The sequence below is a fragment of the Eubalaena glacialis genome, chromosome 12 (assembly GCF_028564815.1).
Source record: "Eubalaena glacialis isolate mEubGla1 chromosome 12, mEubGla1.1.hap2.+ XY, whole genome shotgun sequence".
In the NCBI taxonomy this organism is placed as follows: Eukaryota; Metazoa; Chordata; class Mammalia; order Artiodactyla; family Balaenidae; genus Eubalaena; species Eubalaena glacialis.
Genome location: NC_083727.1, coordinates 39141724 through 39162842, shown reverse-complemented (window position 1 = coordinate 39162842; position 21119 = coordinate 39141724). Strand labels below are relative to the sequence as shown.

At 34.3% G+C, this 21119-nt stretch overlaps 1 protein-coding gene across 1 annotated transcript in view; it reads right to left on the bottom strand.

The window, feature by feature from the left end:
• The window catches only part of TRDN (triadin), a 315995-nt gene that overhangs the window by 42406 nt on the left and 252470 nt on the right, over positions 1–21119 (bottom strand). Inside the window, exon 24 of the mRNA XM_061207205.1 lies at positions 11543–11581. Coding sequence (XP_061063188.1) covers positions 11543–11581 — 39 coding nt within the window. The remainder of the gene's footprint in view (positions 1–11542; positions 11582–21119) is intronic.

The window sequence follows — 21119 nt, the reverse complement described above, 5'->3', positions numbered from 1 at the left end:
ATATTTTAGAATAGCATAAAAGATATACAGTAAGCAATACATTAACATGGGGGAAAACTGAATTTTTGTAAATTTTGTAATATCAGAGTAACTCACAAATTAGCCTGGAGACAGAAACCATTCTAATAGAGCTGTCTTCTTAAAGGCAAGTGTCTAAAAAGCTCTGGAGCTGTGTTTTTTGTTGTTGTTTTTTTTATTTTAGAAGAATCAGATCATCAACTTCCTCTATGGCAAGTAATAAAGTCTTGGTTAGTGAATTGCTTTTGCCACACTGAAAGCTCTTCCTCAATTAGTTTTTAGAGTGGGTTGAAATTGGGAAGGAGAATTTTCATTGACAATTTTATATAAAGGGCAAAAAAAAAGCATTTTTTATTCCCATAAATTACAGAAAGAAGAAAATCTTTCTGAAAAAAACCTAAAAACTAAAAATTATGTCTTTTGAAGGAGTCTAAAATGCATACCATTGAAGAAATATCTAAAGGAGATGAAATATCTAATTATTGGCTCTTTGTTTACACTCATGCATAAGTAGTGTTTAGTAATTTTAAATGAAGCTATCGTAATTCTTCCTTTTTCTCTCGATAGAGAGGACTTTCCTAGGATTCACAGACCATGCATCTCTCCTTTAAGCCAGCTGAGAAAAATTGTACCTATCACAGGTTGATTCAGAAGCTACTAATGGGACTGTGCTTGATTGATTGAATTGGCTAAGAAATATTTCATCTCTAGAAGATACATTTCACCAGAAAAACTTAAGGCTACAGTACTCAAGTCATTATTATAAATAAAAAGCAAAGATTTTAGTACAGAAGTGGTCCACATTCAAAGGTCAAGCAGGAAAAGGGTTTTATCTTTTTTCCACAAAATAAAATTTTTTCCACAAAATAAAAATTGCTTAAATGAAAGCCAATGATTTCATCTCTTTCAGATTTTGAAAAACTGTACCAAATTTTAATTCTGAAAAATTGTCTCATGAACCTATTAGCATAATTTATAGCTAACACACTAAAAGTTTATTTTGTGCCCAGAACCAGACTAAGCATTTTAAATAGAATACTTTAACATTTATAGTAACCCTCATGAGCTCAATTTCTCATTTTAACAAATTATTAGACAGGCTTCCAGGTCCATTTGACTGAATAACTAAACTCTTACTACATTTGTTCATTCAAAAACATTTACTGAGCTCTTACTATGTGCTAGGAACTATTTTAGGCACAAGTAAGAATGAAATAAACCAACAAAAATCCTGCCCTAAGGAACATATGGTCTACTGCCCTGATTTGTTATTAGTATCATCCAGATTTATCTAAGGATTACTTAGATAATCAATTCAGTTCAAAATAGGTATATCACCACTCCAACATTTTTTTTCCACCACTGCCCCCATCATTTCTATTTATATTTTTCTGAGAATAGAATGATAATATTATATTTGAGGTTCTAAATTTGGCAGTAAACTATATCCACGATACATTGGCAAAAGGAAGGTACACTACATTTTATGTTACCTTGAAGTCAAAGAGGACAACTTGTGACATTGTAAGTCATTTGCTCACTGCCTTAGAAATCAAGTTAAGTATAGAGTGTGGTCATTGATATGTTGAAAGAGCTAGGTCATCCCACCTATGAATTTTGTAACCTGGGAATTCAGTTCATCTTTATTTCAGCTTCCTTGCCTGTAACTTGGGCAAAATAATGAAACCTAAATCACAAGATTTTATGAGATCAAATTATGTATGTATGTGAATAAATCCTCTTGATTAATTGCTCCACCAATATTAGTTATTTTTTTCATTTTCCAGGATTTGGTTTAGTTGGCATTCAATAAATGCCCTTGGACTTACATAGTAAAAATTATTTCAATTTTCTTGATTTATTGTAAGTTTCTTTGTGGTAATAATCCTTCTCAGCATATTATAATGACACATACCTAGTGACTAATCAGCAAACAGTAGTTTATAATAGAAACAATGGTTGACCTACTGCATTTACATGGCTATCTGTAGGGATACTTATGAAGTATTTAACACCAATGCCACTTGCTAGCAATTACTCAATTTTCCATGTCAGCATAATTTTAATAAATTTTTTATCCCAAAAGAGAATGATTGCTTCCTCCCTCAAGAATTTACAGTAGAATTTTTTGTCTTCTTGTGTATGGGGAAAAAAATAAAAGGAAATTTTGAGATAGCAATGCCTGGGCATAAATTTATTATTCATGTTAGCATATCTTCATCGTTCTAATTGCAACACAATCAAACATTGCTTCCAGTCTTTCTTATTTAGTTTTTCTTCTTTTTTTAATATATGTTGTCATTAATTTTAAAAATTCTATCATCTTTGCTCTATTGCTTCCCCAATCTTTTAAGTAAGTAAATGTGTAAGACATCATTTTTCAAAGTGTGTTCAGCTGAACACCACTATTATATTACAGAAAAGATACCATGGTTGAATAAATATGAGAAACATTGGGTGAAAAAACGTTCAGCAGGTTTTTTACTATCAGATTTTCATAATGTGTTCATATCTATGATGAACTCCAAGAGGTTTTCCCAGACTTATTTAACCTCAAAACTCTTTCATGTATCAATAATTATGGCTAGTCTTCTATGCAAAACACTTTGCAAAATACAAGTGTAAGAAATAACTTATACTGCAGGAACACTTCTCCCTTTACAGTTAGAAAGAAAAACTCTATAACAATAATGTTATTGATTTTTACTCTTAGCTGAACTGTATAAAATTATATGGTCTTTAAAGGTAGAAGGATTTACTTCAAGGTTTTAAAATTAAAAGTGGTATTATTACACAAGTAGGGAAATATTACACAAGTAAACTTAAATAACAAATGAGAGATCTATATTGAAAAGGAAATTGTTTGATTTCCATGGTAATTAAACAAAATGAAATCCTTTAGGTGTTATGAACATAAATTCCCTTATCTCTCAGGTGTTTAACAATGGAATTAGTGTATGCCTTAGTTTTTAGCATTTTTCCATGTATTATTGCCTTTATAGATACTGTAACCCTGTAAAGTTGTAAAGACAGTAGTTGTGAAATCTCTGTTTGATAGATTAGGAACCATTTAAACTACAGTTTCCCTGATGTCACAGCTCCCATTCTTTTTACTCTGCCCAGCTGTTTTCCTAACTAAATGCACTCTCTTTTCCCTTTTTCAGACAAGATTTTAAACTAATAGTCTACAATGTATACAAAGTATACAATGTATATTTTCTAGCCCCAATTTCTGACTTCCAACCAAAGGCCTCAAAATATAGTAATTTGGTTTTCCACCCATTGAGCTCCACCAAAATTGCTCATAAGATCATCAGTGACTCCATATTATATATTCCAAAGAATACTTTTCAGTCTTTATCTTACTGAAAATTTCTGCTATGTTTGACATTTTGACAGTTTCCTCCTCCTTGAAATTCTTTCCTCCCTGGTTTCTGAGACAATGTCTCGAGCTTCTAAGAGAATTCTCCTCTCTTTTTTTTTAACTCCTTCAGAGTCTCCCTCTCCCCCTCCATCCACTCTGTACATATCAGTGTCCTTCCTGGTTGCTTCCTCAGTCCTTGCTCCTTCTCCTCAACACACTCCCCTTGGTAGATGTCAGTAACGCTCATCATTTAAGCCCGCACATCTTTGCTGGAAACTTCCAAATTAACTACTGTGTTTTCTCCCCAGCTGCCCGGTAAACACACTTCAATCCACATCCCACAGGTACCTCTAATTCGACACGTCTCTCCCGCACCTCTACCCCAATTAGATTATAAGTTCTAGGAGGCCAGGAACTTGACTGTGTTTACCAATGGATGTCTGCACTTACCAAATTGTTACCGAACCCAGGTCTGGCTGCTTGCCACTCGAGAGCCAATTCTCAAGAGGCAATTGTTGGTAGGAAAGGAAAGCTTGCTTTATTTCGGAGGCTGGCAACCGGGGGAGAGGGTGGACTCTCCTGTCCTAGAACCAACTCCCGATTGCTGTTCAGGGGACAGGGGCTTTTAAAGGGGAGTTTCAGGGTTGTATTGGCGGAGGGAGGGCGCAGAACAGCACAGTCAGTTCTGACAGCCATCTTGCAATCAGTAATGTGGTGGTCTGATCGGCGTCATCTTGGTTGTTTTAAGTACAGTTAGTCTTTAGTTCCAGGGTTTGTTCCCATTTCTTTGAGGCCAGTTCTTGGAATTGTGGCAGCTTATGTCATGGCTACAGCCTGGCCATCATGTAGTTAACTTCTTCCACCGGGTGGGGTTTCAGTATCTACAAGACAGCTCAGAGGATATGGCTCAGAATATTATCTATAGTCCTTAAGGAGAAACTAAAGGTCCTTGACTTTGCTTAATGATTAAACTGTTATTATTTGGTCTCCTTTGACTGTTTTCCTTTGTTTCTGCATTTTCTCACTTCTCTAATTAAACTTATTCTTTGGCTAAAGTTTTTCCACAGACAAAAGGCAGGCTGAGGACATGGGGGGGGGGCCAGGACCATAGGGTCCTGCTCCATTTCAATATCCCCTATAATATAATAACTGCTCAACAAAAATTTGTATAATAAATATGTCAAAACTTTACATAACACATATAGCTTCCTTTTGCTAAATCTGCACTTCTCTTGAAAATTCCAATCACAGAAAATGACATTACTGTCCACACACTATCCCAAGACGGAAACCTGGGAGTTATCCTGAATTTTTCTCCACTCCACCCCCTTTTCCATAGTATGGCAATTTTACTTCCTAAATACTTCTATAATAGCTCTCTTCTTTTCCTTCCTATCAGTGCTCTATGAAAATCTAATAACTCTAGAGGTATCAGTGCAATAGTCTCCTGCCCCTAACAGATTTCCTGAAACTATTGACATCCTCTTTATCTTCAGTCTCTGTAATTAGCCAGACTGAGCAATTTGAAATTCTAATTTAAGTTGTATCTCATTTTGCTTAAACTCTGGTAGTTGTTCCCAATTTCCCTTAGGAAGAAGGACACAACCCTTACTCGGGACACAGCTGTTCCTCTCAAGCCTCACCTACTCCTATCCTCCATGCAGACCTTTTGCTGAAGTGAAGGTGAAATCCTGGTGGCTCTCAATGTTCCTCACAGCTTCCCTCCTCTAGCTGAGGCTTGTGCTACTCTCTCTTGTCTGCAATATCCTCCCCAGGCTTTCTTCACCTGGCTAATCTTTACCCATACTTTGAGACTACTCTTATATTCTCTCCTTTGGGAATTTTTCTCTGAACCAATAGGCTGGAAAAATAAAACTTTCCTCTGTTTACAGAATTCACTCTGAACAACTTTTTCTTGTTTGTTTGATTTTAATTACTTATTCCTTTTTTTGCTAGTATTAGCTCTTTATTTACTGATCTCTGCCTAGATAAAATATATTTCTTGAGAGTTTAAAACCTAGCAAAATATTTAATGCATGGTAGAAATTCTATAAATACTTATTAAACTAAATGTAGCCATTGATCCTACTATAACTTAGTTTAGTTAATGAAACTGAGATTTAATTATCTCTACAATTTATAGGAGCCCTGCATATTCAAATATCCAATGCTTTCTGGTTAACTTAAAGATGTACATAAAGTATTGTGTGTGTGTGTGCGCGCGCACACACGAACACGTATGTGTGTGTGTGTGAGAGAGAAATAGGGAGAGAGAGAGAGGAGGGAGGGAGAGAAAGAGAGAATGTAAATTCTCTCTATTATCTATTAAGATCCAGTTAATAAGGTTAATACATATTTCTCTTGCAGGATCACTACGGTAAATTTTAAATAGATATTGAACTGTATTTATTTTATACTATGATAGACGTAAATTACATAGAGTAACCAATTGGAACTAAGTTCTTTAAAAGATATAGGCCAGAGATACTTTGATGACTGATAGGTGTAAGGGCATCCTGTTTTCTTTCACTAAGTTATTCACCTGTTGTATCAATATCTTAGCCAGCTAGTAAAATAAAAAGACAGTTTACCCTTGACATACAGGTACTTCAAGCAAAATACGTGTATTTATTCCTTTTAAGCTCAAATGAACACACAGGTACAAGCAGTGCCTGTTTGCCTGTGCTGTGTCGTGAGAAAGGAAGGGTTGATTCCTCAGTCATTTCATGGATGAACAAAGTTCAGAAATCACCCAAATGAGATAGTGGATGGACAATGTCAACCAGTGCTTAGTTATTGTGAGGACCTTGCTTCTAGTTAGAAAGCAACCATTCAAAAACACATGTACACTTTGCATTAGCTAAATGTATAGAGAGAAGCTTGATATATTTTTCTTCCCTGGAGATAAGGGCAATCTTAGATGTCTATGAATTCTATAATTTTCTTTCTCAAATTTTAATGTGCATACTAATGACTTTGGAGTCTTGGTAAAAATCCAAATTCTTATTCAGCAGTTATTAATGGGACCTAAGAGTCTATGTATCTAACAAGCAATCAGGTGATGCTGATGTTGTTTTGTGGACCACCCTTGGAATAGCAAGGATATGGATGATAGCCTTTTATTTTTTTCTGCTTTCATAGCTCTTGAAGGCACTTTAACATACATTATATCAGGTGATTTCACAATAAGTCCGTTAGATTAGCATGGAATACATTGTTGATGGGAACTCTATTTCATAGGTAAAGAATGAAGGACTCAGAACTTAAGTGATTTGTTGTAAATCACTCCATACCTATTGTCCTAGAGTTCCTCTCTCTAAACCATCCTGCCTCTGTTGGTCTTTTACATTTAAAAAACTATCTCTGCATGTGCTATACTGCAAATCCAAGACACATGTCAAAAACAGGTTTTTTAAAATAATCATTAACCAACGCCTCCCTTTCTATGAGGATAATTTTGTTGATCTGCTGTGGCTATGGTGGCTTTTGAGTGATTTTCTGTCTCCTCTGAGAAGGAAAAGGCTGCACAGCTCACAGCAGAGATAATATAGGAGCTGAGACACAAAGTTAGAAGAAACCCATTCAACAAACATTGCTATCACATGATATGCTAGAGGAAAACATGTGCAAACAGACCAAGGCTGGATAACTCATGTTGTGTGTTTAAAGACAGAGAAAAGGGGGTGGGTGGGAAAGTTAGTTGCCAAGAATGGAGGGAAGTTAAACAGGTAAGATGTTTTTTGATATGGACCTGACATGAAAGGAAAATATTGAAAAGTCACCGAATAGACGAAAATCCACAGAATTGGTGATCTTTTTAAAATGTCTTTGTGGTGGTGGATTAGATAAATGGAAGCCACATGAAGAAATACGCTGGGGGCAGTATAATGCAGTGGCAATGAACCTAACACTGTGCCCCTACACATACCCATTTAGAAAATGTAACTAACATAGGCTTCTGGTAGATCTTTGAAGAGGAGATGGAAACAAGATGATTAAGTCATGGGTTTGTATATTTATTCAGGCAAGAGATGATGAGAACTAGAACTAGGGTCTTACCGGGAGAGAAAAAAAGGAGAGACCAAATTTGGGAAACATATAACTTAGTACTTATTTGGATGTTGGGTTCTGAAAGAGAAGGGAAAGCTGTAAATGACTCAGATGTTTAAGTCAGTGTAACTGAATTCTGAGTCATGAGTTCCATTTTTTGAGATAAGAAACAAAAGGAAAAGAGAATGTTAAGGGATATTGAGTTCAATTTTAAAACAAAGTGATGTCCAGGCAGATTAACGATGTGAAGATTTTGATGAGGCAGTTAGAAATGCAGTTACAGAACTCTGAAGATTTTGTTTATGAATATCAATTTTCTTGATAGATAAGAAAAGTAAATTATTGTTTATTACTTATGCAAGTCTTTTTTGGTTTTAATTACATTACTACTTATAATTAATGTCCATTGCTTCCCGAAAAGAACACTTAGCTATTCTCCAATTACCTAATGAAATGCCTGCTCTGTTTGCCATCGTTTTCATTAGGGGGTAAAAAACAAAGAATTTAGAGGCTAATAATATGCCATGTCAAAAATAAATAATTGCTACAATGTTGCTTCAGTTTTTAAAATTGTAGTCATCTTTTGTTGTTTTATTTTTAACTCTGTGAGTTAAATCTTTTAGTTTCTGTCAAAGAAAAAGATTTTTTTTTTTTGAGGAGTAAGAGATGACGAACATGGTCAGATATTATCTAGAGGTCAGTGTAATATGAAGCAAGAAAACTATCCCCTGGGTTTGGCAACGGACATGTTAGTGGTCACCTTTGCAGAAGAGATTTTAGAAGATTGCTCACCAGAAGCATCCTCATGTACACTCAGCTTTAATTTAATCTATCCTTTCATTGTTTTTTCAATGCTCGGGGGCGGGGGGATTTTTTCTTCCTCATAATTAAGCTAACGTCCTCCACCTATAGTGTGTATCCCAACACTTGTTATATCTGGGGCAGTTCTCTCCAAATTAATATCTCCCTCTGGATTTCATGCTCCTCCTCTCCCTGGAATGCTCCACCCTATCATAAACGTGGAAACGACAAACCTAGTTCATTGATTCCACCTGCTGGAATACAGTATTTTGTCTCCTTTTAACAGCAAACTCCTGAAAAAAGTAGTTGCTGTTCTGCATCCACTTATTATTGATAAATTCTCTTATTAATTCCTCTAAGCTTCTTTCTACTTCCACCACTTCACTAAAAATGCTCTCCACTTGGTCACAAAATGACAGATTTTTGTCAAATATAATGGCTGTTTCTCAGTCATCATGCCCCTTGACTTTCCTGAGACATTGAGACTGCTGATTTTTCTACTTTTTCTTGAAAGTGTCCGGGCTTTGGGATACTGATACATTGTGTGTCCCGATCTCTCAGGTAACACACTTTCCTTTTTACCAGTTCTTTTACTTTTCCAAGAAGCTGCCTTTCATTCCGTTCTCTTTTCTCTCTACGTTCCTGTTTATTGAAGAAATCCTTTTCTCCTTTGGCTTCTAACTCTAAACCTCTAAGCTCATAGATACAAAACCTTATGTGAGGATTCAGAGTGAATATTCCGGATTTCCTAGTGTCTCTAGGACACCTCTACCCACCCCACCTGCATTTCCTTTGCAACTTCTACATTTCATCACCTTCTTCATCTTTTTGTGCTTGAGACCTTGGAGTCATATATAGCTAATGTCATCAATTTCTAGCCTTTTCCTGTGAGACAGCTTGACAATTACAAAAGCAGTGATACCACAGTACAGAGAGTATGATTGTGATTGTATGTATTCATATAACTGAAAGGGTATATAACAAGATGTTATTAGTATTTTTCAATGGGTTGCTAGGTCCTGTGATATTTAAAAAACTTAATTCCTAATAATTCCACACAGAATATTAGTCATGGCTATAAATAATATTTAAAGTCAACAGAATTCACTTCCTTAATGCTGCCTCTCTGTACCTCTCCCTATCAATTTCTCCCACCTTTATAACACTTAGATTACTATAAAAGTAATCTTTTACTCATATGGCCAGACGTCATTGCTGCAGTCCTGCCATTTTCTGTTCCTCATGTAGCCCCTGGAATCTCCTTTGGTCCTTGATCCTCCCCTGTCTCCTGCTTATGCCAGGCTCATCCCTGCCTCCAGGCTAACCCCTAAATAGAGCTCCCTTTTATTGAATCTGAACCAAAAGGCAAACATCAACTGGATTTCTTATAACAGCCCTACCAGGTGAGTATTCAATAGACAAAAAAATTAAAACTCAGAAACGTTAAGTAATTTAGGTCACACCCCTAGCAAGTGGCAAAGAGAGTCAAATTCATGTTTTTCTACTATAAAGCTGACTTCCGCCATGCTTTATAATCACCTTCCTGCCTCAGACGCTCTTGCATATTCCTAAAATCCCAGCTTAATCCATCATCTCCCTGAAGTTTTCACTGATTGACACAGACTACAGGAATGTCCCCTCTCTCTAGACTCCTAGAGCACTCTTCACAAATGTAACTAATTATCTGGTAGCCATCTTTCAATAGTTCACGTCTATGTCCTTGATCATATTCTCTTGGGACGGAAACAGTATCTTATCACCTGTTTCTAAACTTTTTATCACCAAGCACAATTCTTGACATATGGCAGTGATATTAGCATAATATATGTTGTCAATAAATTGTTAATTGATTATATTTGATAATAAAATAGCCCTTAGTGCTGATTTCTCTTTCCTTTTAGGAAGAGAAAAATAAATATAACATAAAAATAGGCATAATTATTTAATGTCAACCAATAACAGGAAATTTATAGTGCATACATTACTATTTTCCATTATATACCAAAAGTAAAATAAAGCATAAAATACAATGCTATGCTTACAGGAAGGGGTGACATCATGCACCGTTTATCTGGCCAGCGATTTTTCTCTGACCCCAGTAAGGGTGCTAACAGCAGTAAAGTAATTTATATACATAGCTTTTCCTTTTCTTCAGATATATCTAAAGTTCAGTTATAACTTCTGATGTTAAGACTCAATGTACCGTTTTGTCTTTATCATGCATTTTTCTTACTGTTTAAAATTGTTGATTTTTCCATTTATCTTCCAGAGAATGCACACTTTCAGATTTTATAAAGTCACTTAAAATTATTTCATTCACTAAAAATACAAAAACACTTAAACAATCCCTTTTGATATGTTGACAATACTTTTCGTAGAAGTGACAATAATTTAGGTTAATATTTAACCTATATACAGAAGGGTGAAGCAAGAATTACTTAAATGTAGGTTAAAATTTGTAAAAATTAGTATATGAAAATATTTTAACACCAACGATATGAATGTCTGCATGTACATAGTATCACTTTCACTATAGGGAGAGATATAGATATAACCTTCTTTTGCATATGTAGATACAGGCATGTAAATATCTTCATATAGATATAAAATATTTGGTATAGTGTTAGCCCTAGAAAGACTGTAATTAATTGGAGTTTTCCTCGGGAATTTTAGTCTTTTTTTTTTCCTGCACTTTATTCTATGATGTTTCTTCTTCTAACTTTTAACACTTGTCTTAAAAGTGACCAGCTAATCTCTTGTCTTCCTTTCTCGCAGAACCTGTTTGCAGGAAGTCTCTTGTAAAAGTATTCCATTACGCCTCCAAAGAGTATTTGGATATTTAATTAGCGGGAAAGAAAATAGTTGAATCTGTTATGTTGAACTGTATGAAGCTACTGTTTTTGAGGTAAAAGATGTTCGAGTACAGGTGATTCCATAAGGTTCAACCAATTATAAGAATAAGATTTAGGCATTTGTCACAATCTGGCTAAATTCTCTGAAACTGAAATTGTCCCCTTAGCACTTTGTAAACAATGTTCAATTGCCCAGTAGATAAATAAGGAGCAGCATATGTTAACAGTTCCAATGCTTTGACAAACGTATCCGAAATTTGCTAACAGAAAACAGAAGCTATATTAATTTTAGCATACTTTTGTGTATGGCTTATTACAATTAAAATATTTGGGGTACACGAGTATTTTTTCAATGTTTTCAGCATTTCAAGGCCTTACACAGCCTGATTGTAACACCAGCCTTGTTCATTATAAACAGAATATATACTTATATGTAAATCTTACAAAGTGTCCTTACCTGCTTTGGACATCTTTTCATCTTTTTTAATTTCAGGTTCTGGGGTGAGACAAACACATACACACACACAAACAAACAAATTGGAAAAAATAAGCATTTTTAAAAGTCCGTACTAAATGGAATAATAGGCAGGTTTAATAGATTTGTCTCATTTGTTCTCAGTTTCAATTATAGTTACATTCTTTTATCAGTATACAATGGAATATGTATTTGTAGTAAACTATAAAGTAACTTAAGCAAAGGACATTGGTTTAAATTCCAGTTTGCTAAAAAGTTTTATACTAATCAAGTAATTTGGCATTTTGTCTTTAATAAGAGCCCATCTCTTATAATTCATAAATTCTCTAAGCATTGCAAATGAGGAAATTAGCCAAAACGGCTCAGAAAAAAAATGTGTTGTAATTTTTCCTAATTTGACAAATTTAAGCAATTTTCTACTTCTGACTACATACGTTGAATTCATGGAGCTCCACCTGGTGGTTAATTTAATCATTTCAAACTGGTATAATTATTGTTTTTAGTAGTATTTGTTATTAATTTTATAAAATAAATTAAATTGGATTAACTTCAGTATAATAGTATAAACACATTAAAATAAAGTATTGTGCTTTCTTATTTCCTCGGACAATGGCTTTTGTCTAGAAACTCTGCATTCTAACTTAATATCAGTATAGGATAAATACATAGTTTTTTGAGCTAGCCAAGTAATACTCATGACATTACCCCAACAACTGCAATAACTGATATTTTCATGCTCCCCAGTCTTTTCTCTTATTTAAACAATTTTGCCTTGGCCTCATAATTCTCCTCTCTCGGCGTAAAGTCTTGTTTTGATTAATAGAAGGGTTCTGGTACATTACAATTTTTCCTCCCTTCAAACAGCAGAAAAACTGAGCTTGTGGTTGGGATATTACTGAGTACAGACTTTGTGTCAGGGGTAGTGCTAACCAGCTTTATTTGGGTCTTAGCCTAATGGAGTCTATTTCCTAGAGTTACAAGTTTTTATAAAGCTCATTTGCTTAACTGCAGAATTTTATGTAATACAGAATTCCATAGCCATTCACACCCTACTTCCTGTACCACTTGAATGCACATCCTGTAAAAAGTGATATCAGCGCTATTACTGCACTTCCACACTCCCTGGCACATATTTCTCTCTTTTTAGTTGACACATTCACTTAACCGGGTAGGACATACACTATTTTAATATTTCCTATGTGCCTTAATGTGGTATAAAATTTTGTTATACGATTTTTAATTTTTGTTTATTGTCTGTATCCCCTCTTTCAATTTTAAGTTCCATAGGGCAAGAGTTGTGCCTTGTTTGCTACTCAAATATCAGCATTTGGTCAAATATCTAACACGTGGCGTATGATCAATAAATACTGTTGAATGAATGAACAAAACAAATATAGACAATGAAATATAGAGCAAAAAATATAGAGAAATATGAAATGCTCCCTCCTGTGTATCTGTAGTCCTAGAAGAAACTGATTCATGCTTCTAGAGTTAGAGATAAATATTCAGTGTCCTAGGACAGGGTCCACAGGCATTTTGCTCATCATGTAGAGCTGTCTATTTGAAAGAGTTTTGCTTCTCACTCTACAGCTGGTTCTCTCCCCTGTCAATCACATTGCCACGTAATCTTGAAGTGGAATCATTTTAGACTTAATGTTTGTCAAAAGATCTTCTGTAAAAAATAAAAGTTGTGGGGAATACTTTTATCAGCTATGAGCACAATACAATCAGAACCAACTTCTACCTTGTTCATGAAATTTTATAACCACTCTTATGATCATTCAACATGCATGTGGCCGTGGACCCTCTCACGATGTGAGAACTACTGACTTTTGGTGTTATGTAAACAACACTAACATGATAACCAAACAAGTTATGAATTCTTGGGAAGCGTGGAAAGGAGGCTCTTGGATCTATAATCTGGCTTTTTTAAGCAAGCTCATTTACTTAGTTTTGTGACTTTGGGCATTACTTAAATCCTCAAGTCTCAATTTTGTCATTGCTGAAATGGAGAAAATAATGTTGTAAAATTGATGTAAGAATTAAGAGTGATGTGTGGAAAAAGCTTACTTATTTTAAAATTATGCTCATGAACTTAAATTACATGATCTCTCAAGGTAATTTTCTTTTGTTCTTACAGAACTGGAACTTTACGGTTGAATATGCAAAGCAGGAATTGATAGGTGAGGATTTCTAAGGTGGACATCTCTTTTATTAGCCTACTTGGTCCCTAAGAACTTGGTGCCCTCATTTTGTAGACAGCATTTCTACTGAAGTGTGTCTTTAATTTCTGAGTCACATATGGATGCCTGTTCTTAGTCCTAAAAAAATGACAAATATATATATATATATAGACATATTTATATATGTATATATAGTCAAATAACAACAACAATATACATGTCTATATATATACTTTTTTTTTAAGTTTAGTCAAAAGTCTTCATTGAGAAGTTTCAGGAAATTAAGGGCAGTATTTGATGCTGAAGACTGAGATCTGGAAGCCGGGAAAAGAGAACGGGAACTTTTATTTTCACCCCGTCTATACTGCTAAATATTTTTAACCATCGATTTTTATTGTATAATAAAATATCTGGTTTCCATAAACATTTTTCACTTGAGCCCTTCTTTCTGGGCTCGACTCACAAGCACTGCAGAAACATAGAATCAAGCAATCCCCAAGCTGAGTGTTTGAAGCAGACAGCCTGCCATTTCATATGCAGCACTGATTTTTCCAGGCGGTTGATTTCACTTATGAAATGTTAATTGCTGGTGGGTCTGGGGAGGGGAGCTTCATTAATGATTTTTCAGTGTCATCAACACTGTGTTCTCAAGTAACGCAGGCCAACCAAAACTTCAACATGCATGTGCTTGAATTAGAGAAGGGCAGCAGTGGGGATCAGCTTTGTTTGGGAGTCTCTGTTCTGTCTTTATAAATTGAAAAGAAAGAAATCTATGCAATATATAAATCCCAAGAATGTGCATTCTTTTAAGAATATCTCCACTTTAAATATTTTGCAAGCTAGAAGCTGAATGCCACTGATTTTTCTTTTCCCAATCTTTTTTGTTATCATTATCAAATTGCTTCTTCAGCACATAGAAGCCTTATATGTGTAATAAAATATAATAATAATAATTCTTGGTTTTGCAACTAATGATTTTTTGTATTTTATACATGGCACTCACTAAGTAAGTGTATTATATGCATTATCTATAATTTATTTATATAATATTAAATATTCATTTTTATTAGCTCTCTAACCCCAGTAGAATACAAATTTCATGAGTCCTGGGGTGAATTTTCATTTTCTCTGCTGTATGATAGTGTCTAGATCAGTGCTCTGCACAGACTAGGGATCAATAAATATCTGTTGCACAAAATTTGTTGCACAAATGAACAATTATATAATCCTCATTTACCACTCCTATGAACTAAATACTACTATTACACCTACTTTACAGATAATAATACTGAGGCTTAATACTTGTCTAAGTATGTACTCCCTAGTAAGTGGAAAAACTGGTCTTTGAATACTGATTCATTCCAACTCCAAAGCCTTAAACACTTGTACGCACACTGCTATAACTACTGTTGATACAGACAGAATGAAAGTTTTTAAATATTTCATGCATAAAAACTACATAGTAAGCCACGTGCTACATCTTATAGGTACAAATTACTAACAGAGTCATTAAGATTGTAATTAGCATGAACAATAAAGCCACTGAGGCTTCTATTTTTTTCCAGCCAGTCATTAAACCATGAATCGTATAAACAGTTTCCTAAATTAAGCTGGTTAAACTAGGTAAATATACTGAACATGGATAGAAAATTGATAGCTATCTCACTCACTGCTGGAGTAGTATTCAATATTTAGTGGCATGGGAAGATTTTACATTTAAAAGCAGGTCACCAAACCTATTTATATAAAATATACAAAGGAACTTCAGCATTGTTTTCCCTAGGCAATTGTATGTGAGTTCTGGTCTGAGGGAATCTGGAAAGCCTGCTGGCAAAGGAGGCAGGTCATTTTGCCAGGCATGACTCCCAAATCTACCTCAGGTGGCTGTGTGACCTGGGCAATTCACTTCCAGTGCTTCAATTTTCACATTAATAAAAAAAAGGATTGCTGTGAAAATGAAATTGAAGACTACGTGTGAAGCACTTAGCGTCAGACACAAAGCCAACAGTGTATGTTAGTCTCTTTACTGATATTTGAAATGATTTTTCTTATATTTTTCTACCAAGATGTTCAATAAAATATATTTAAATATAAATATATAATTAAATAAAGCAATTAAAGTTGTATTAAATGAAGTAACATTTATAAATTTATTCTAAACCCATGATTTTTATATCATTTGACTAATCATTTGCATTTTTTGATGAAAATCCACTACTATTACAATTACATACATATACACATTTACACTTTACTGTGTCCTTATTGTATTATTTAACAACAAATGGTTTGCAAAACACACACACACACACACACACACACTTTCACATTTTGTTTTCTGCATGAGGCTTTATTGGATGGGATAGAGCACTATTGTCTCTCCAATCAGCTCGCTACCCAATTTGGGATTTGGAAGAACCGTCAGGGAACACATGTTTCTTCTTAACTATGTCTTAAGAGAAAGTGTTTTGCAAATAAGAGGTCTGTTTTAATAGGTAGCATTTGATTTCATCTGCTGTGGACACATTATTTTTGACCCTGGTAAACACAACTGTGAGAAAGACAAGCTCTGATTATCTTTCAGTTTGATTTGAAATGTCTTCAGTTCACAGATTTCCAAAAGACAAAACTGTCCTGAGTTTGGGTGAAGTTACACAGAGAACCAACACCTGACAGCCTCTACGCCACAACTTTTCATCTTATCTCTGCCTACATTTCTTTCCTTCAATATTCCATGGACTGTTTAATATTTTCCTTCCTCTTATTGAACCATGTTCATATGTTTACGAAACCTCATGCATTCTCTATGCTTCTATTTTTCCTGCTTGAGTTTCTAAATCAGTGTTATCTTTGGTTGTAAACTGAGGAATCCTTTCATGCATAATAAAGGGGCAAGGTGATGATGTTCTCAAGTAATTGCCCAACTTCATCCAAAGCAAGAGATCATTTTTTGCACTGCAGCTGGAGAAAAACAGACAGACACAAACCAAATGAACAAAAAAATCCCTCAGTTTAAAATTTATTTCCCTATTGAAAAACCAAATGGTCTAATGTGAGGCATCTAAAACACTCTAAATTTTAATTTTCTCACCTTCTGAAATGGGAGCAATGATAATTAGCTGATGTATGTGGCTGAGATTAGATTGAATAACTGAACAAATATTTCCTGAGCACTCATGTACTAATACCTATATCATAGATATCCATTGATTGGATGAAAACTTTGGTTTGCTTTGTCTAAGTCACCACTGGAGGCCACTTCACTTTTACTCTTTCCCAGCTCTCTTTCCCAAGTATTGTGAGATCTTTGAGGACAAGGATTTTGTCTTGTTCATCTTTGGAGCCTCAGTGACTAAGATATCCCCAGAATATTATACTAACACTCAAAAATTGTTATTGACACAAAACAATTTAAGATGTGGTTTCAAAATGCCAAGAAAATCAAATTTATAAGCTTCAGTTTTAGACGGTTTAGACCAAAATGTAAAGTGGAATCCCTGTCCCATTAACTAAAACCTTACATGGGTAGAAAAGTCATTTAGAATGGACCCACCAGATACACAACATTGGTGTACATTATCCTCAGATAATTATCTGGTAATTTCACACCCGCTCTCTCTCTGCGTTTACGTCTGTGTCTGTCTGTCTCTCTCTCACCTCTCATTCCCATTAGGGCAACAAGAAAAGCAATTATGCTTTATAAGCTTCTATAGGTATAGTTTTAAAATAGCTCTAGTTCGCAATACAAACACCTAATGCATGACTCAATGCTTTATGACTAAGTCCTGATTCTGCAACCCTTCCTTGGCAAGATTCCCGTAGGACTTTGATGCTCACAAAGAAAGTTTGCTGAGTGGACAGTAAAAACACAAAATGAGCCAGAGGGCATTCTCTCTTTGCAGCACAGAATAAATGCATACATTTTCCGTGCCTCATTCTGTCATCATTTCATTTTCGTGATCCTTTGTCTTTTGTATATGCTAAACACAATGTCCCACATTCCTGATAGTGTCACTCTGTCTTTATCTAATCTTTCTTTTATGCCTTGCTATGTGTGCCTCATTATTCTATCCTTCCCTGAAGCTTCCCAACATGAAGAGTCTGCACTGAAAGAAGTAAGAAATAATTGGAGGAGGCTGAACATATTGTAGGTCGCACAGAGAATAGTCAGTCAGAACAAGGTCCTGTGATGTTATTTGAAGATGGCAGGAGAGCTGGTTGGATATATTTCAGGTAATGAACCAGTTGACTTTAAAGCATTCAAATGGTTCAGAAAGTTGTGCAAAATCACTTGCCAAGGTAAATAAGCAGACATTCTTTGTTTTTTTCCCTTATCAAGAGAGAGTCACTTTTTCTTACTTATGTTTCTGAGCACCAGAATTCATTTTCTTTAACTTGAAGTGAGAATAATCAATTACGTGAATAAAAGGTCAGAGGTCATAGGTATGGCTCATCCTACAACTGGTTAAATATATAAAAATAATAGATGACCTTATATGAAAAACTTCTTAAATTTAAATTTAAAGATTTAAACATTTAAATATTTTTAAAAAGGGAACAAGAAAAATAAAAAATAAAATAACAATTTTATTTAAATTAATTAATTATTTATTTAATAAATAAAATACTATGACATTTTAAAAAATTTCCCCTGAAGGAGAGAAGCACATTAGAATATTTGCATAATGTGGCTTGGAGTGACAAGAAAAATGAACATGCAGAGTGAAAGTGAGTCATCCTCTTGAGGGCTTAAATGGAGAGAATACCAAGGAAGGAATATTGGGGCTTTACATTTATAATTATCCATATATTTTACATACATATAGTTGCACATTATTATTGCTGTACATTAATTTTTTGGATGAAGGAAATAAAATTCACAGTACTTGGATACATTAATTTTGGAAAGCCAATTATTAAGAGAAAATTCTGGCAGTCTCAACTACTTTTCTTTCCAAATAGTAACCCCTTTCCATTCATTCTATCAACTTGGCATTTTGGCCTCATGGGCGCAACCGGAAAAGTGTTAGACTGTCAGTTGCTACTTAGAGCAAAAGTGCTACTATTACTGGTATAATTTTTATTTAGACAATTCTTCAGGAAAAGAATTGTCAATAATTCTTCTTCAAATGTTTGGTAGAATTCACCATGAAGCCTTCTGGTCCTGGACTTTTCTTTGTTAGGAGGTTTTCGATTATGTTCTTACTTGTTATTAGTCTGTTCAAATTTTCTGTTTCTTCATGATTCAGTCTTGGCTATCATATGTTCTAGATATTTATTCAGATCTTCTAGGTTGTCCAATTTGTTGGCATATAAACATTTGTAGTAGTCTTTTATGATCCTTTTTTTATTTCTGTAGCACCAGTTATAATGTCTCCTCTTTCAACTCTGATTTTATTTATTTGGCTCTTCACTCTTTTTTTTTAATCTAGCCAAAGCTTTGTCATTTTTGTCGATTTTTTCAAAAGACAACTCTGTTTTGTTGATTTTTCTATTCTCTATTTTGTTTAAATCTTCACTAATCTTTATTATTTCCTTCCTTCTGCTAACTTTGGGCTTAGTTTGTTCTTTTTTTCTCTACTTCCTTGGAGTATGAAGTTAGGTTGTTTATTTGAAATCGTTCATCTTCTTTTTTAATGTAGATATTTATTGCTATGAACTTCTCTCTTAGAACTGCTTTTGCTGCATTCCGTAAGTTTTGGTATGTTGTGTTTTCATTTTCATTTGTCTAAAGATATTTTCTAATTTCCTTTTAATTTCTTCTTTGACCTATTGGATTTTTAAGAATATGTTGTTTAATTTCTATGTATTTGTGAATTTTATCATTTAAGTGTGCATGATGTTATCATTCTGTTTGATGCTCTTTGACTGGATATTAAATGAAGACTTTTAAGACTCCCTCTGTTTACTAAAAGAAGATATGTTAAACTTTTAATCTAACAAGACTTCTTTTAAAATTAATTTCTTTTTTAGCAAGAATTTTTTGAATTGTAGCTGTCCTGATATATGTGAGACGACAGTGACCCCCTTTAAGGAAAGAAAGCCTAATGTGACACCACCTCTCAGAGGTGAAAGTGAAAGTCTGCATGTCATGTTACACTTTCTGTCAAAATGTCCTAGGACTGTCATTCACATTCAGCACCACAGGCCTGAATTTTGGTTGTTCGGTGGAAAACAAATGATGAAATTCAATGCATAAAATTGCAAAGCACCAATAATATTCCAGCACATTACTAAGAGAGATCATTGTTGCTTTAAATGGTAAAAGAAAAAACACATTAAATATACTCAAGTGGTTATTTGAAACATATAGTAAAGAAGAAAATTCAATATTAATGAAATGAGAATATAACTTTAAAAAATGCATCTTTTCCAAATTCTGCCTTCCCCACCACCATTATCTGTGGCCACGCACTGGCTGGTGCTACACTGCCCATGTGGAATGGGATGATGAAAAAACAATACCTGGAAGGATGAAAGAAGAGAGAGGAAACTCTTAAGTAGATATTTCCAGTGTTCAAAGACTCAAATTAGCATCACGTGTTTTTAGTGGAAACCTAAATTGTTTTTCATTCATATGTACATTCCACACACATTTCTACTGGGGAAAATTTTGCACTGCACTTCCTAATAAAAATGTGGAAATTTATAATATTCCTGTCTGTCCCTCATTTTTGATATTTCTATCTTAGTTTGGCAAAAGAATTGTAACATCATTGAATGATTGAATTACTTGATGGCATAAAATCTTTTCAATTTAGATATTTATATAAATGTCCCTTGCAATCAACAGTCAGATCATGTTGAAGAAATCTAGAGTTCTTTTAAAGAAATAAATTAGTTTAGCTAAATCCAAAGGAATGTCATTAGTCTTCACAATTAATTCATTCTTCAAATAATACAATGTAACATTTTGCTGCCTATTGAACATTTAACATAACATGTAAAAATTCTCTTGCAAGCAAAATATCCTAATTTACATATTATGCCTGAAAAACATAAAATTGTATATAGCACCAAAATAACTACTACCTAGGTGACAATAAAAATAAAGTTTTGGATATGATGATATTTTTCTGAAGTGAAACATAAATGCCTTAATAGGTTTGGAGTCCATGTTGCTTTAAATACTTTTTTAAAAAAATTAAGTACATACATGGCTGAGAAAAAAATCATGCCATGCTCTCATGTTTCACTAAATAACAATTTTGTTTAATTTAAATTTAATTGCAAAGTTAGAAAAATATGACTTTAGGGTATTTTTTTATACATTGCTACACTGACTAATGGAGCTTCTCCTTGGAGTCCTTCATTGCTCTCACTGAGTCTCCTGTCAGCTTTCCCCTCCTACTACTCTCCCACATCTCCTCCAACTC